This window comes from Mya arenaria, chromosome 13 (assembly GCF_026914265.1).
Source record: "Mya arenaria isolate MELC-2E11 chromosome 13, ASM2691426v1".
Lineage (NCBI taxonomy): Eukaryota > Metazoa > Mollusca > Bivalvia > Myida > Myidae > Mya > Mya arenaria.
In genome coordinates, this window is record NC_069134.1 from 28,852,122 (window position 1) to 28,870,742 (window position 18,621).

Here is an 18,621-nt window from a genome sequence, read left to right on the forward strand (position 1 = left end):
GACCTTGACCTTTGATTAATTATTCAGCCCTAACAGGCGTGCCAGGGTGCTTGACATTCCCATAAAGTTGATTAGAAATCTTTTATTAGTAAGAACGTTTTAAGTCCCAGGGACGTGATTGACCTGGCAGCTGGAGGGCTGATACCATTTCGGCCATGGGTTCTTGGGGCACTTATGGGGTCAAAAGCACACTGCCGTAGCAGAAAAACTGCCTTTTTAGAAGCTCTTTTTAGGGGATCTTCTGACTTTAAAGTTGAATATCAACTCAAACAACCAAAAGCACTCTGGTAACTTTAAATCAGCTAAAAAATGGGGGGGGGTCCCTGGGGCCATAAGATCCGCGGAATTCCGTGAATCCGCGGACAAATCACATCCCTGTCAGTCTTGATGCTCTGATCAGTGACATTAAAATTCTGTATGCTTTAAGTACTGTAAAAATCCCCTAATCTAATATACAAATCCCCTTGGTCCCGTTTCAATAACGATTGTAAGACTTAAGATCGTAACTTTTTGTGCTCCTTTTTTGGCATAAGCTGCATTTCAATAAAAATATTGTAAGGAAATTTATCGCATATATATATATATATATATTCTGCTGGTAACTTTACAGGTGTACGTGTACACTCTTTAGCAACGTAAATTTATGACCAAGATATCTGGTCTTATCTGAAATGGGGCCCTGGAATTTAAATCAAAATCCCTTGGGAAGCCTCTTAGAAATATGCAAGAATGATAATTAAGTATAATTTTATTAAATTCATTGGTAAAAACATCTTGTATGGACCAGATATGAGGAACAGAGGAATGGACAGTATGGTTATAATATGAATATGCTTTCCTTTGAATGGAATAAGATCTTCACTCGTGAATTATGTTAGGGAACTACAGGCTTTATATATATTATAAACAAAACAATTATTTAAATTGATATTGCCCGTTTATATAAGAAACTTAAGCTTGTGAAATAAAATTTACAGTGTTATAATGAGTAAATTTTTTATTTGGTTTTCAATTTTGAACAAGGTAATAACATAATAATGGAATTTTACTAAAGCTTTAAGACCAAGATGTCTCGAAGATAAAGCCGCTAAAAATGTTAAGTATGAATAAACGATGATAATTGAAACAAATTGATTGCAACACACATGCAACTTTGTTGCACGCAAGTTACTTACGATAAGTAAAAAACTAGAAGCGCTGCAATGCGACGAAACTAGGTTTTTGTTATGGGCAATCAGAAATTATAGCCAATTAATTTGTTGTATGACTTTATATTTACTTTTATCAAAAAGAGACGTAACTGAAAATTACTGTTGGCGGAAACCATTTTTCTATTTTTAGTAATAGTGACCTTGACCTTAGCCCCTCATAAGCTACCTACACACCAAGTTTCATCAATATCGGTTAATGCTAACTAAAGTTATTCGGCAGAAACCATTTTTCTATTTTAAGTAACAGTGACCTTGACCATTTTTCTATTTTAAGTAATAGTGACCTTGACCTTAGCCCCTCCCCACTCAAAAGCAATCCCAAGCTAGCTCTTCATATAAGCAACTTACACACCAAGTTTCATCAATATCGGTCAATGCTAACTAAAGTTATTGGGCAGAAACCATTTTTCTATTTTTAGTAACAGTGACCTTAGCCCCACCCCCCTCAAAAGCAATCCCAAGCTAGCTCTTCCCATAAGCTTCCTACACACCAAGTTTCATCAATATCTATCAATGCTAACTAAAGTTATTGAACAGAAACCAATATTAGACGCCCGCCCGCCCGTCCGTCTGCCCGCCCAACGACAACCTCATTCTAATAACCCGGTTTTCATTGAAAACCTGGTTAAATATGCATAATAGTTGCACTCATGTTGTTTACAGTTAAGTGATTTAACTACTGCAAATATTTGCATTTTGCATGTTTGTGTTCATGTTGTCTGGCGATATAAAATGAGATAAAAAGAACTGCTAGCGGGCACGCATCAACCTGCCGTGAGTGATGGCACTTGCTATACAGATGCATATTGTGGCAGTGAACACATGTACCAAGTTCCATGTCAGTATCTTAAATTGGTTTAAATCTAACAGTTAAGAATGAGCTTTATAGCAATTGACAAAAATAGACATGATCATTATGCATTGAAATTGACCAGACACCAGCTGTAATAAAACTATAAAGAGGTTATATTTTGTAATTTAAAAAAAATCATCATACACGGTTGCATTGTCCAATGGATTAACTTGCAAACCTTCCTCAAAATAAAATGATCTCAGACGACAAACTGCAGCAATTTCTTTGACAACTAAATACTATAAGTCAGTGCAGGATTGTCATGTTTATTGACTTAACTTGTACATTTTAACAATAAGTCATGAACAAAATACAGTTTAAATAACTACAATCTCCATCTATTTTACAAAATGTGATAAATCATAACAAAGTTTTTGCAGATTAAACGTCAACACTTGTCCTGTTTTATACCCAATTCAATCAAGGTTTGTTACTTAAAAATTATGAAAGCCAGAGTTATGGGCCTTGCATATGTCTGTATTTTCCCTGGGAGCATGTGTACCAAGTTTCATAAGAATAAATATAATACCAACAATTTTACAATTATGGCAAGGTAAGGATTTTGCACAATGAAATAGATGCTGACAACGACAATGACCATGGCTATGAAAATACCTAGACTTTTTTTCTTCAAAAAAATAGAAGAGCTTAAAATACAGCAAACATGAAGGCAAATATTTTGGAAGCATCTAATATATGTATATTTAATATCTTTATAATCTACCTATAACAACCTTTAAATCCGATTTTTTTTTCTTGAACCAATGTATCTTATAAATTTCAAACTAAACTCAATGCATTCGACCGGAGTTCAAAGTTCAGAACTTTGTCATTGTTCTTAACTTTCAAATCTCTACTGCTCTTTAAGCTATATGGACATCTGTCATAGCTTTATTGAAATATATAATCACAATATAAAATATTTCACTTTTTAAAAATTAACAACATTGCAGTTTACAAGGATGATAACTTCAACAAAGTTCTGGACAATCGGCCCAATGTTTTCATTTTAAGTTATACCAAAGATAATTATTGTTTACTCTATAATACTAATAAAAAAAGGTTTATGAATATGCATTTAATTATTCACTAGCATTGCATACTAAATGGCAATAACGTTTGATACAATATTTCTTGCACAATCTTTGGAAGCATAAATCTTTATGAACAATTTGGCAAGAAAAATCATAGTAAATATTTAATTAATTTTTGGACCTTCTTAGCACAGGTTTAATCATAAAAAAAAGTTACATCACATTTTCCTATGGCACTGACAGCATATAAAGATACAGTATAATTGAGGATGGTAATAGATAGCAATCATAGCACTTTGGCCATTTTCCAGCAAAACTTCATACTTTGGATGTATATGGATGTTTACAATGCCAGAATTCGTTTCATTTTACTAGGCTGCATGTAGATCCCTAAGTAATTTCAACACAGCAGTTTAGATTAAGGAATACACTCTAAGGAATATTAATTATTTATGCAATTATACTCTTTACTGTGTATCAGTTTTAACTTGCTGATAGTCTTCGTACGGTGGAGAAGGCCGAGGATTACCGATTGAACACACAGAAATTCCAATTCTGAAAATTTAGTGTGAGTATAAGGATTCAGTCCCCAAGCAAGGCTACAGACATTATATACCCCATGTTGAGATTGTGTCCAAAGCCATTTAAATCCAATTCAAGGTATTTTTGCCAATTTTTAGGCAAAGCTTTTGCCAAAAACTAACTTTATAACAGTACGATAGTCTGAAATTGAAAGCCTCAATCTGGATTTCAGGATTAATCCTAGAGCTGAACATTACCATCCCTGTATGATAATAAGAAGTTTTTACACATTTCATTACTATGATTAACATTAACAAACTACAATTACATCATTAATAAAACAAAACATTAACTTACTAAAACTAATACCAGTCAATACAAGATTGTAACAGTCTACCAATACATATCAATAAGTATTTTATCTTAATCCAATGTTTTTTCACCACTTTGAGAAATAGGCTTAGGCCTTTCTCATTGGAAAAAAATGCATTGATTTTCCTAAAATTCTGAATTCCCATTTATCCAAGATATATATATATGTATACATAAAAGCTATATGAAAATAGACAGGGGTAGTAAGTGACTGTGATAAGGTTCGTTCCTGAGAGAAAAGATAATCTTTTCACAAATACTTTTATTTCTGACTGAAATCATCCTTTCACAGAATTGTTTAATATTTAAAAAAATGAAATTTTCTTTCCCTTGTTGGGATTTTAGCACTAGGAATTCCTCTAAATTTCGGCCTTAAACTGATCAGAAAACACACACTGTTTTCTAAACAAGATTTTTACTCTTTTCCGATCTGATAACACAAGCCTCTTGAAATTGAGTGACACCAGTTTTTTTTGGTGCAAGAATTTTTTAATGTTTGTCTTCAGGGTTACACTTTGAATTTGAAGAAATTATTTACATAATGGTGTTAATTATTTACAACTGAGATGTTAAATACAAAAAACCCCATAAGACTAGTTGTTGATTCTAGCATGTGTTCACCATCTCAATCCAGTTGCGCTGATCAGCTAGGGGGTGGGGAGGTGGGATGGGGGGGTAATCAGTAATGTTCCACAAGGTGTTGAGATATTAAGGGGTAAGGATATCACTCCCGCCTCCCCAACCCTGCAGAGCCATCAATTAGATGAACCCTTATTTCTTGGTATTTTTGACAAATGTGGATATAGACATGAGTGAAAAGCTCTTACAGGACAACAAATCATTATATCAAATATAAGTGAAAATAAAAAGAATCTTTACATCAATCCCTTAAACATTTTCTAGAAAAATATCCATATCTCTGTCTCTGTCTCACCACTGGCTAAAAAACTCCCGTCTAATAAAACTTTATGGACCCATTTAAACCCTCACAAATATTTGTGAGGTATGCATTATGCATCTGTACACACATTATGCACCAACAAATATCACAACAGAATCACAAATAACCAGCTATCTTCACTGGCCTGGATCATTCAGATGATTTTTTTTTCACAAGAGAATCACATATTGTCAGCAATTGTCACTGAATCGTTCAGATTTCTTGTTTTCAAAAGTGAATCATGAGTTGCCTGAAATCTTCACTGGATCTTTCAGATGATTTGTTTTCCAGTGCCGAATATAGTGTAGACGATCCATCCAAACACTGACACAGCCGCTGTCTGATTAAACACTGCACTCCAGCTCTTAGTCACTTCAAGAATATGGCCCGCCATGTACACCCCTATGAACCCCGGGATAGCCCCTGCCATATTCATGATGCCTGAAATAAGACAGAATGACGATCATGAATATATGCCTGAAAATGTTATGAAAATTTAAGTTCAAATATGCCTTAATATGTAAGTTTGAATATTCTTGAAAATTTAGGTTTTAATATGTCTGAACAGGGCTTCCGTTAAAGGAAGTTTGGAAGTATATTACTCCCTAGAAATGGGTTAAAACTTCTAAACTTGAACTGTTGGAAGTACAAAAACTTACTGAATTTGAAGAAAACTTCCAAGGCTGAAAGCTTGGAAGTTCAAAATATCAAAACCTTTTGTCAATATTACTTTTGTGGTCACAATTTCAATCAGTTTAACTGTTTTAAGTAAAACATTTTTTTATAATAAGTAAGTCTATGAATTTGGCAAGTTAAAGTTGCAAATTATTTAATTTTAATATACTTGTTGAAAAAGATTTTGTATTCTGGAGACTTAAACTTCCACATTTTAAATTTCCAAAATTGAATGTCAGGAAATTCATACTTCCAGTTTAAAATTCTTAATGGAACCCCTGTCTGAAGATATAAGTTCAAACATGCCTTAAAATAAAAGTTCAAATATGCCTGAAGTTATATTAAAGTTCAAACATGCCTTAAAGTATAAGTTCAAATATACCTGAAGATATAAGTTCAAACATGCCTTAAAATAAAAGTTCAAATATACTTGAAGTTATATTAAAGTTCAAACATGCCTTAAAGTATAAGTTCAAATATACCTGAAGATATAAGTTCAAACATGCCTTAAAATATAAGTTCAAATATGCCTGAAAATGAATGTTCAAATATGCCTGAAAATGTAAGTTAAAATATGCCTAAAAATGGGCTCAAAGCACTAAACAGCAATGGAGTAAGGAAAATCAAACCTAAAATAAGAGTTGTTTTTAAAAGTTATACCCCTAAGTGCCGCTTTGTCAGAAACATTTTTAAGACTGCATTAAGATGTTATTTACTTAGCCTGGTACGGGCTAAAAAAATAATACAAGGATGGTATGAAGATGATGATTGATTATCAGTATCAGAGAAGAATCTAGAATATCATCAATTTCATTGACTGACTTAAGTCCTGTGGTTTCTGAAGCAAATAAAATATTACCAGGGTAGCTATTTAAAAGTGAAGGTTAGCAGAAAGGTGAAAAACTATCATATTTTGTTAATCTTTTATTAATACAAGTCAAGGTTGACACATCCTTGACATCAAATTGAGATCAAGGTTTTCAGTACTATTTTCAACTCAATGAGATACAATGTTTTTTAGTGGGGAAAATGAATAATGTTATGCTTGTCTGTTTATTTAGTGAAGAATTCCCATTTATCCTAGATATATATATTCGTATATAAAAGCTATATGAAAATAGACATGGGTAGTAAATGAGTGTGACAGCGCTCACGTTATCTTATGATTTTACAGTGATTCTTAAAATAAGACTATTATAGTTCATCAAAGCACCACTGATCACGACGTTAATATTTTTCAATAAATACAACCCAAGCATAATAGGTTAAGCTGCTGCAATATTGAAAATCATAATATGTGAAACATAAGATTGATAGATAACAAATGAATTAAACATCAGGAAAGGTTGACTCCATCATAGCAATTAACAAGAGGGCCAAATGGCCCTGAATCACTCACCTGTCATATATTGCACATTCTTCCATTATATACAAATATTGAAAACCTAAGCCTATGAACACGGGGCATGCCCAATTTTGACCCCAGGGCTAAAGTTTGAACAATCTTAATAGTGGTCCGATAAACGATGCTTCATACCAAATATCTAAGGCCTTCGCCTTTTGGTTTCGGAGAAGAAGATTTTTTAAGTTTTCATCATATACATATATAAGGAAACCCATGACCGCCCGGGTGGGGCCATTTTTTGACCCCAGTGCCAAAGATTGAACAATATTGGTACAAGTCAACTAGATGATATATCATGCCAAATATCTAAGCTCTTGTCACTACTTGATTTTACGTGTGTATCTATATATGTATATTTGTTATTAATTGTTGTATGTGGCCCATATTGAAAATTGGTATGTGTACTAAATATGTTATCCAGTTTAAATTAAGATGTTACTTGTCTTTGTGAGTTCCGAGAAGATTTTTTAAGTTTTCACTATAACACATATAGAGAAAACCCATCAGCCCCGGGGTGTGGCCAATTTTGACCCCAGGGCCATAATTTGAACAATCTTTGTAGAGGTCCACTAGACGATGAATCATGCCAAATATCTAAGCTCTAAGCAACGTAAGTTCAGAGGAGATGATTTTTGAAGTTTTCACTATAAACACATAGAGAAAACCCATGACCCCCCAAGGGGGCGGGGCCAATTTTGACCCCAAGGCCATAATTTGAACAATCTTTGTAGTGGTCCACTAGACGATGAATCATGCCAAATATCTAAGCTCTAAGCAACGTAAGTTCAGAGGAGATTTTTGATTTTTTTTACTATAAACATATAGAGAAAACCCATGACCCCCCAGTGGCGGGGCCAATTTTGATCCCAGGGCCATAATTTGAACAATCTTTGTAGAGGTCCACTAGACGATGAATCATGCCAAATATCTAAGCTCTAGTCCAAGTAAGTTAAGAGGAGAAGATTTTTGAAGTTTTAACTATAAACATATCAAGTATACCCATGATCCCCCGGGGCGGGGCCAATTTTGACCCCAAGGTCATAATTTGAACAATCTTTGTATAGGTCCACTAGACGATGAATCATGCCAAATATCTAAGCTCTAGTCCAAGTAAGTTAAGAGGAGAAGATTTTTGAAGTTTTAACTATAAACATATCAAGTATACCCATGACCCCCCGGGGCGGGGCCAATTTTGACCCCAATGCCATAATTTGAACAATCTTTGTAGAGGTCCACTAGACGATGAATCATGCCAAATATCTAAGCTCTAGTCCAAGTAAGTTCAAAGGAGAAGATTTTTGAAGTTTTCACTATAAACATATAGAGAAAACCCATGACCCCCCGTGGCGGGGCCAATTTTGACCCCAAGGCCATAATTTGAACAATCTTTGTAAAGGTCCACTAGACGATGAATCATGCCAAATATCTAAGCTCTAGTCCAAGTAAGTTCAGAGGAGAAGATTTTTGAAGTTTTAACTATAAACATATAGAGAATACCCATGACCCCCCGGGGCGGGGCCAATTTTGACCCCAGGGCCATAATTTGAACAAAATTTGTAGAGGTCCACTAGACGATGAATCATGCCAAATATTTAAGTTCTAGGCCAAGTAAGTTCAGAGGAGAAGATTTTTTAAGTTTTCACTATAAACATATAGAGAAAACCCATGACCCCCCGGGGCGGGGCCAATTTTGACCCAAGGGCCATAATTTGAACAATCTTGGTAGAGAACCATTTGGTGATCCTACCTACCATATATCAACAGCCTAAGCCTTGTGGTTTGGGAGAAGAAGATTTTTAAAGTTTTTCCTTTGGGTTGCCATGGCAACCAGAGTTCTGCATGGAATTGAATTATTTGAACAACTTTGATAGAAGACCACCCAAGGAACATCCCTATGAAGTTTTATTAATATTGGCCCAGCGGTTAAGGAGGAGATGTCTTTTAAGTAAATTGTTGACGGACGACGCACGCCGGACAAAAGGCAACACAAAAGCTCACCTGGTCACAAAGTGACAGGTGAGCTAAAAAGCTATACTGAGGAGAATCTAATCAATCCAAATGTTGATGACATAAATATAATGAATATATGGCTTGTATTTGACCTAGCACAAATTTCTCAAACAAATTATCTTCCTTTAAAACAGGATCAAGCTAAGATCGCTATTTTTTTTTGGTATTTTTTTGGTAAAGTTCTCATTTTGGAAGTTCTGAGACTTTTAAAGAATAGAATCTTTATGATAATCAATGTAAGCTAAAAAAATAAATGAAAACACATGTGTAAGTAAGCTAATTGTAAACATGAAACAATATGCTAATTCTAGGGCACCACAAAACGGATGTCAAAGATCATTCTTTTTTCCACTCTAAATCAAGTGGATTAAGTTGATAATCATTGATGCCAGAGATACTGTTAATATATGTACTAAGTTTCGTGTGAATATCTAGGTCCAGTTTTCAATTAAATCCCAGTTTTTGCCCTTCAATGATGACATGCTATTTCTAAAAGGTTTTACTCAAGTTTTAAAAAGGTCAGGGTGCTACAGAGAAGGGTCAGGGTGCTACAGAGAAGGGTCAGGGTGCTATAGAGAAGGGTCAGGGTGCTACAGAGAAGGGTCAGGGTGCTACAGAGAAGGGACAGGGTGCTACAGAGAAGGGTCAGGGTGCTACAGAGAAGGGTCAGGGTGCTATAGAGAAGGGTCAGGGTGCTATAGAGAAGGGTCAGGGTGCTACAGAGAAGGGTCAGGGTGCTACAGAGAAGGGTCAGGGTGCTACAGAGAAGGGTCAGGGTGCTACAGAGAAGGGTCAGGGTGCTACAGAGAAGGGTCAGGGTGCTACAGAGAAGGGTCAGGGTGCTACAGAGAAGGGTCAGGGTGCTACAGAGAAGGGTCAGGGTGCTACAGAGAAGGGTCAGGGTGCTACAGAGAAGGGTCAGGGTGCTACAGATAAGGGTCAGGGTGCTACAGAGCAGGGTCAGGGTGCTGAGGATCAAAAGGGCATATTATATCAGGCAGTGAATAATATATACATTATGAATTTCATACAAAATATTGGAAAATGTGCTTATTTTAAGTAGTTTGAATTTGTAATCATATTTTCAGTTTTAATCAAAACAAAAAAAATATTTGATTATCTTAAGAAAGGATTTTTTGAAGGCAGGAGGGTGCACATTCTGATCTCCATGAGGGTAGAAGGATGCCTCCAAAATAGGGCAGGGTGCAGCACCCTTCCATAACCCTCTAACTAAAACCCTATACAATATCCCATGTTCTACTTCTCCAAATTTAAGACAAGCTAATTATGTATAATAAACCTTACCAAACACAGATCCTGCATGTTTAGGTGCTATGTCCTGTGGGTTGACTAGAATGCCGCTGTTGTGGAATCCGCAGCACGCGACCGCAAGTGCCATACACACAAGCGCACCCTCGTATGACGTTGTGTATGAGATTACCACCAGGAAAAACGCTGTACCCAACATTGTGATTGTCTGAAATGGGGAGCATGTAGTAAGGTTACAGACCATTGATTTATATCTCTAGAATAAGAGCTGTCTGTTTGACTGTAGTAACAAACTTAAGTTATAGAAGGACTTACTACAGTCTTTCAGACCTTATCCATTAACAGCCTCTATTAATCTTAAGTGTTTTCTTATCAAAACCATTATTATTAATGATTAAAAAAAAGGTTTTTATCATTCATAAACTGTATTCTTAATTTTTGTTTGCAAATTATGTAAAAAATATTACATTAATGTGGACACTATAATATAAACACATATAACTTACATTCATAAACTTTCTTACAAAAGTTACACTCCAACCTGAAAAACCAAATGAGTCAATTAGATAAAATATACCTGCAATCAAAACTGTTAAACATAAAAATCATTATTTACCAAAAAGCATATTGACCAATATTAAATATAATGGATATGCAATTTCATTTTACTCCCTTAAATACTGGAAGCCTTGAAAGATAAACAATGCAACAATCAAATGTGGTAGCTGTGGGATATATTTTTTAGTGAAGGTTACCATGACCTTTGACCCCAAAATCAATAGGGGTCATCTACTGACCATGGCTAATGTCCATACCAAGTTTGAAAACTCTACACCAAATAATTCAAAAGTAATTGATTGAAAACGAAGGCTGACGCTAACCACAACGCCACACGACTGTTATATCCCTGCGTCTGCAATGCTGTGCTGATAACACAAAAGGAGGCACAGCATGCGGATGTAAAATAATTGTTTGTCATTTTTTCATGTTGACCAAGGGGCATTACTTAAAGCCAGGGCTATCAGACTTGCAAAAATTATTGTATTATCATTATAATAATGTACATTGAATATCATGTAAATATCTTAAATGCTTTTAGGCTCCCTAAAGGCAGGGCAAATAGGAGCCGCTTTGTAAGTCTTGAGCTGTACAAGTTCATTGCACAATCCAAATTTACCCATATTTTTTAATGTTATTGACAATGGGTATTCAGAGAGCATCTATCGCTATAAACACCCTCGTTCAGCATAAGAGTTATTAAAATATTCCCGTAACATTGCCAATCATAAATCAATTCTATGACATTATCTTAAAAAACAATCAAGTGCTGTCAAAGTTTGTGATATACGCCAATCAACTTCAATGAAATATGCAATTACTATTATGTCTACATTTAGGTCATGAATCTTGCATGCTACACATCATTTTTATGTCCCAAACCATGTACATGTGCCAAGTAATTTTCTAATCCCTCCCTGCATGACAAAGTTACAGCCCGGGAAAAACCAGATGTACGATGCAATTTTAAGACGGAAACCTTCGAGGGCATAAAAATAACAGTCAACCATAGTTTGTCCAATGGGATGAAAGTATTTTACAAATCAGTCATATATTTATTTTGGTATTCTTTAAGTCAGCAGTCAGCTGTTACTGATTTTAATCAGGTAAATGTGTAGATTTAAAAAGAGGCTGGGCCAGTAGAAAGAATTTAAACCTCTTCCAATTCTCATTGAAATCGTACAATCATCTAAAATTTGTGAAAAGTACAAAATTTTAGATGTTTTAAAAGATTTTACACTATTTACTTAAATATAAATTCGATAAAATTCTAACATTTAAAAAAAAAAGCTGTAAATAACTTAAATTATCTTCAAAACAGAGCATGGGGTCATCAATTTCTAAAAGAATAATTTTTTCACCTGTAATCATGACGCATCTACAGCACACATTAAATGCACATTATGCTATTTATGTCTGTACTGTACCCAATATTATTGAAAGCATACCAAGCATAAGACGTTACCAATATATGCTTCAACGCCTTAAGTTCATAAATCTAATTCCATTCAGCAATTTTGTAAGCTTTATACTAAAGAAGCTGATAAACTTATATATCATTCAGGGTAATGGCGTGTGATTAGAAACCGCCCAAGATCACATGAAACACGGGTATATTCATATTAGTTTTAAAGGGTAACAAACTGGGGCTGTCACAGGAGTGGTAACTACACCAGCACGCTGCCATAGCTCAATTGAGTTTTTACATTTTTTCTTAAAAAATTCTCAGAATCAGCTGATTTTGGTATCAATGCCTTCAATTCAGTCATATAAGATAACTCACTATAGAACAGATCTCAATTGTTTGATAAACAGACTTAAATTTCAATTTCCTTTGAGAGTTAGAAATGCTTTTATCCACGAAACATATTTTTTTACCATAAATTTGAAAAACTGTGATCTAATATTTAGGCAGCCTTCTTATATCACTGGTGTTCAGACATTAAAGCATAAATCAGCTTATTCCAAAAAAACAACAAAAGACGTTCAAACAGTTAGCCTGTGAGAGATCTGCTTAAAGTAGCAATCATTATAGATGAACTATGATTAGATCAAGGCAAGTAATTTTGCCCGAATGTTCGTACTAAAATTATGGCAGAAGATTGCTATATGAATAAACTTTCATGATAATGTTAGTTCAAGGGCATGTAGTTCTTGAATGACTGAAAACTGTGGTAGTTAATGCAACAAACTTCATTTAGCTTTTAAGTAAAAAATCAGGTTATTCATGTGTATGTTACATAAATATATTACATCATACATGTGATAATTTCTTGGGTCGATTCCGGGACACTCATAATGTCAACGCACACTAGGGGGGTCCGGCATGCCCCCCCGGATTTTTTTTTAAATGGGGAACGTCTGTGGTGCATTCTAGAGCATATCTTGGACTATTTTAGTCGTTTTTAACGTCGGGAAAATGTACCTATTTTGACTGCCAAGACGTATTTTTTTACTTGACATGGTTTGTTTTTTTTCTGCATTTTCTTGAAAAAATAAAACCACCAGATATTTTCCCAGGCTTTAAATGAAGCGCTAACCATGGACCTATAGGTCCGTGCGCTAACCAGGAGGATATGCAGTCTACTTTCGGTTTCATCAAAACAGGAAATAAACAACTATACAGGCACCTGTTTTCCCGCGCTTTTGAGAACATGCGCACGGACCTATATGGTTGATAGGTCCGTGACATGCGTTACAAAATATTTATTTTTTCATCACATTTAAAACCTTTGCAATTTATGACACACAAGATTTTCCAGTCGATGAGCTTTTTTCCATTTGAAGATGCATATAATTTTGATAGAGACGTGTCAACAATCGGCTGTATAAAGTGATCTAGTGACTTAGCATGGTCACGTGATTAAAGCACTCTATATAACCACCTGTAAACCCCATATCATCAGTTTTATTTCAGCGTAAAAATACACAACGATAGTTCGAAAAAAAGTTCAAAACACTAAAATTCCTTGTGGACGCGTAAGTTGTTTAAAGTTTTTTTTAAAGTATAACGACGAATCGACTTTGAAATTTGAATGGAATATGGGATGTTTTCAGTGTTTTTTTACTCATTTTGTCACTTTCTTTGATCTTACCTTCATGCTCGTTTGTCGGTAAAATGTGTGAAAAATATCAATTCATCGATTAAAAGCTATCATTCATAAGACCAAACAAATCCATATGAAAACAATGAATTTGTATACAAGAAACCTCCCCGACTCGTTAAGCACAACAATAGGCCAATAGATCAATTATCGGGTGATTGACGATGACCTCGACGACACACGTACCAATTATGGGATAAGTGTCAACATGTCCTGTGTTTTTACGACCATTGTCCCGGACAGGCAAAATAGCTGACTTACATTGGTAAACTAAGATAATCGATTCCGAGATTTTTTTTTCGTTTTTTTTTTATGACTTTCAGGGACAAACATGCACCCTCCGTGACTCCGTGACAGAGATACGATTTCCGGGACAATCCCTGACGTCCGGGACGTTATCACATGTATGATTACATAATTATGTAAAGATCACAAAGACCATACCTAAAACACACCAGATCAAATTCTAGCTCACTGCAAGATTTATGGCCAATTTAGGGAAGCTAGGGTTTGACTTGAAAAGGCCAATTTACATGTTTAGAACATCATGACTATGAAATTCCTTGATTTATTGCTCATTTAATGATTTTTTTTTTCATCTATGGATGGTTCAATACTTTTATAGCAAGTTAATAATCCAATTTTCCTTAATATAGCACATACAAAATAGATTTATCAGAGCGAGATGGCATTTATGACCTGCCAAGTAAGCCCCCCCTCCGCCCACCTTCCTACAGTATGATGGGCATTCACATATGATTTGGTTTAGCTACACTCATGTGAACATACAAATACATCATCAGGACATTTATCACATACACTCTGCCCTTAACTTCATGCTTGTACCTTAACCTTTGGCGCCTTTATACATACAGTCAAACATGGTCAGACTGCCACCTGTATTAAACAATCACCTGAATTCCCTGGACACTTCAAATTTCTCCCGTATGTTTTAATTATATAAAGTACATACATGAAGTGGTCAACTGTCTAAAGCGGCTACAGTCACTTATCTTTGATCTTTGATCTTATTAATGACTACTTATCCCGTGTCACTGACACTTCAACTTCAACTGACACAAAACAAAGCTTAAGTAGCAGCAATATCCCACCTGGATTAAGTGGCCACCTGTCTTAAGCAGCCACTTGGACATTTAAAACAGGTTTAACTGCAATGACATTCCATGGAAAATGTCAGTGATTTTCAACAAACCAGTGAAAGAAGTCCCACCCAAGTTTACACACTGGATATGAAATGATATCTCAAACTTGTGAACAGTTGATAAAATATTGAAAATGTTATATTTAAAACAAAGCTCAATAAGAATTTGTGATGTTTTTAGCCTTGAGTCCGAGACTAGGCTTCAGGTTATAAGTAAATATGGGCATTAACTCTTCTTCATTTTTCTTATGATCTTCATGCATGGAGAATGAAAAACAATGCATCTTGGGAAACAATGCATCTTGTCAGCATAAGGCAGCACTATCGACTGATGCTTTAGATTTAAGTTAATATCAGATGTTTTCTTGTTTATTGTAACATCACCACTGATTCTAATAAGAAATGAAGACAAGAGGCACATCAGTGCCTGTGCTCCACTGGCCAAAAGGTTCAAGCAAAGACCACCTAACGAACATTTTCGTCAAGTTTCATAGAAATACAATCATCAATTTTTGAGGAGAAGTTATTTAAAAAAAATTTTTACTTTAATAGCTCTGGCTGCCATGTTGTGCAGTGGACCGAAATGATTTGGGCAATTTGAGTAAAGGAGCACCAAACAAACATTTCTGTCAAGTTTTATCGAAAAAAGGTCATCGGTTTCGACGACAAGTCGTATAAAGTTTTTTTTATTTTTTAGCTCTGGCAGCCATGGTGTGCAGTGGACTGGAACCATTTAACAAATTTTGGTTAATGACCACCCAAGGAACATTTCTGTCAAGTTTCATCAAAATCTGATCATCGGTTTCTGAGGAGAAGTGGTGTAAAGGTTTTTCCTATTTTTAGCTCTGGCTGCCATGTTGTGCAGCGGAACAGAACCATTTGGGCCATTTTGTCAAAGATTTTGTTGAGATGACCCTTGTTATTAAGTCTCATAAAGATTATGTCAAAATTGTGACGCAGGCAATTTGTGGACTGACGATTGACTAACATGTAATCTTGTCTTGTCATATGACAGGCGAGCTAAAAATTACAAACCATTGTTTTCCAAATGGAAATGGAGACGTTTATTATTGTTTTTTGCGACTTTTAATGGCGACACGTCTTTTAAATAACCCATTACCGAGTCATTTTCACGTTTTCTTTTCGCAGCCATGCTTGTTTTTCCGCGGGAAATTATCTGGAAATCGACGAGACGTTCCGAATAATCGCTGTCACTAAAAACCGACAAGAACCAACAACAACAGAAAAGAACCCTCAACCTGAAGTAATATAAGCATTTACTGTCTTTTTAGTTTTTAACTTAAGTGATATCGATTTTAATCACTAGTTACTGATTATCAAAATATATTTATACAAGCAGCATTCAACACGCATCCACTTAGTCCTGCATAAGACCATCTTTTTTTCACTTCTGATGTGATGAAGTTTTTCCTTTAAACTATAAATTTCGACCCAAAATAATGCTTAAAAGTTAAACAATTAATAAACATTTAATCTGAATAGATTATGAAGCAAATATCTAACCTGAACAAGAACTGACGAGATAGAATCGACTTGGTGTTTCACTTACACTTTTCGGCCATTTAAGTTACTAAAAATAGCTGTTTCATAAACTTTCAGAATGTCACTTAAACAAAAATTAATGTTCAGTCTATATATACTTCACTATGTATAAATGTAAGGTTTTTAAATTGATCTTTTTGTGAGAACTTTATGCTTATATGTTTACTCATAAATTATTATTGTTTAAAAATTATTTAAAGATGCTATACGTGAAAAATTAAGACATTATTTTTTTTTCTATTAAAGGGAGGTAATTCAGTAGTAAAATGTAATCAAAGCTATTAAAGCATGGCATTTCTTTTCTAACCATGTTGATATTATTACAGTCTATTCAAGCAAGATGCCTTTTGTTTTTACATAGTACCCATAGGTTCTGAAAAACAAGGAGCACTATTCCCAACAGAAGGATGTCACTCCCTATCACTGCATGAGCATCATAATAAAGAAATGTTTACTCAAACTGCAAGCTCCTCAATTGAAATAGGTATTTATCTCAAGCATACAGTTTTATAATGTGGCAAAATAGTCGGACTACTAGATTGTCATTCGGAGTAGTAAAATATGCCATTATGCTAGTCCAACTGGCTAGTAGGTTAAAATGTTTTTCGTGAAGACTGCGGACGAGAAGTCCTTAAAGGTTTTTCTATTTTTAACTCTCGCAGCCATGTTGTGCAGCGGACCGGAACCATTTGGGCAATTTTGGTTAAAGGGCATCCCGATGAACATTAATGTAAAGTTTCATCAAAATCTGATAATCGGTTTCTGAGAAGATGTAGTTTAACGTTTTTTTCTATTCTTAGCTCTGGTGCCCATGTTGTGCAGCAGACCAGAACTGTTTGGGCTATTTTGGTTAAGGACTACCCAAGTAACATTTCTGTCAAGTTTCATTGCAATACGATCATCGGTTTCTGAGGAGAAGTCGTTTAAAGGTTTTTCTATTTTTACCTCTGGGGGCCATCTTGTGCAGTGGACCGAAACCATTGAAGCAAATTTGATAAAGGACCATCCAAGGAACATTTCTGTTAAGTTTCATCAAAATCTGATCATCGGTTTCTGAGAAGATGTTCTTTAAAGGTTTTTCTATTCTTTTGCCCTGGCAGCCATGTTGTGCAGCGGACCGGAACCATTTGAGCAATTTTGGTTGAGGACCACCCAAGGAACAATTCTGTCAAGTTTCATCAAAATCTGCCTATCCGTTTCAGAGGAGATGTCGTTTAAAGATTTTGCTATTTTTAGCTGTGGCGGCCATATTGTGCAATGGACCAGAACCATTTGAGCAATTTTAATAAAGGACCACCCAAGGAACATTACTGTCAAGTTTCATCAAAATCTGCCGAACCGTTTCAGAGGAGATGTCGTTTAAAGATTTTGCTATTTTTAGCTCTGGCGGCCATATTGTGCAATGGACCAGAACCATTTGAGCAATTTTGGTAAAGGACCACCAAAGGAACATTCCTGTGAAGTTTTGTCAAAATCCGCTTATCAGTTTCAGAGGAGATGTCGTTTAAAGTAAAAGTTTACGCACGCACGCACGCACCCACGCACTCACGACGGACAATCTGTGACGACATAAGCTCAATGGCCTTCGGCCAGTGGAGCTAAAAAACCATTACAAACCAACATATTTTAAAAATGGCCTTGTTAAAAGTTATTTACTGTGATAGTTGTTTACTGTATTAACGAACCTTTGGTAATCATGAGGTCAGCGAGCCAACCGCCAAATATGGAGCTGGGTATAGTTACAACCCACGGAACTACGTTGAACACCCAGCCCTGGAAGAAATGCAGAACAGTGAGATATTAATTTTACCTTATAGAAGATTTTTTTTTCTACCCTAAAGCATATAATTACAGCTTCCAGCTGTAAGGTTATATGAAACATGCCATATGATGTTAACCGAGGAATAAAATCATAATCTTTGATGTTAACCAAGGAAGAAGCT

The 18,621-nt window shown here is 35.3% G+C and overlaps 1 protein-coding gene across 2 annotated transcripts in view; it reads right to left on the reverse strand.

Annotated features, from left to right (window-relative positions):
- Positions 1-2,316: 2,316 nt before the first annotated feature.
- Positions 2,317-18,621, reverse strand: part of LOC128213694 (solute carrier family 17 member 9-like) — a 32,332-nt gene continuing 16,027 nt past the window's right edge. For both annotated transcript variants that reach the window (XM_052919701.1, XM_052919702.1), the window contains exons 8-11: positions 18,364-18,451; positions 10,798-10,832; positions 10,328-10,499; positions 2,317-5,373 (exon numbers count right to left, since the gene is read on the reverse strand). In XM_052919701.1, the coding sequence (XP_052775661.1) occupies positions 5,204-5,373; positions 10,328-10,499; positions 10,798-10,832; positions 18,364-18,451 (465 nt within the window). In that variant the 3' untranslated portion in view covers positions 2,317-5,203. The remainder of the gene's footprint in view (positions 5,374-10,327; positions 10,500-10,797; positions 10,833-18,363; positions 18,452-18,621) is intronic.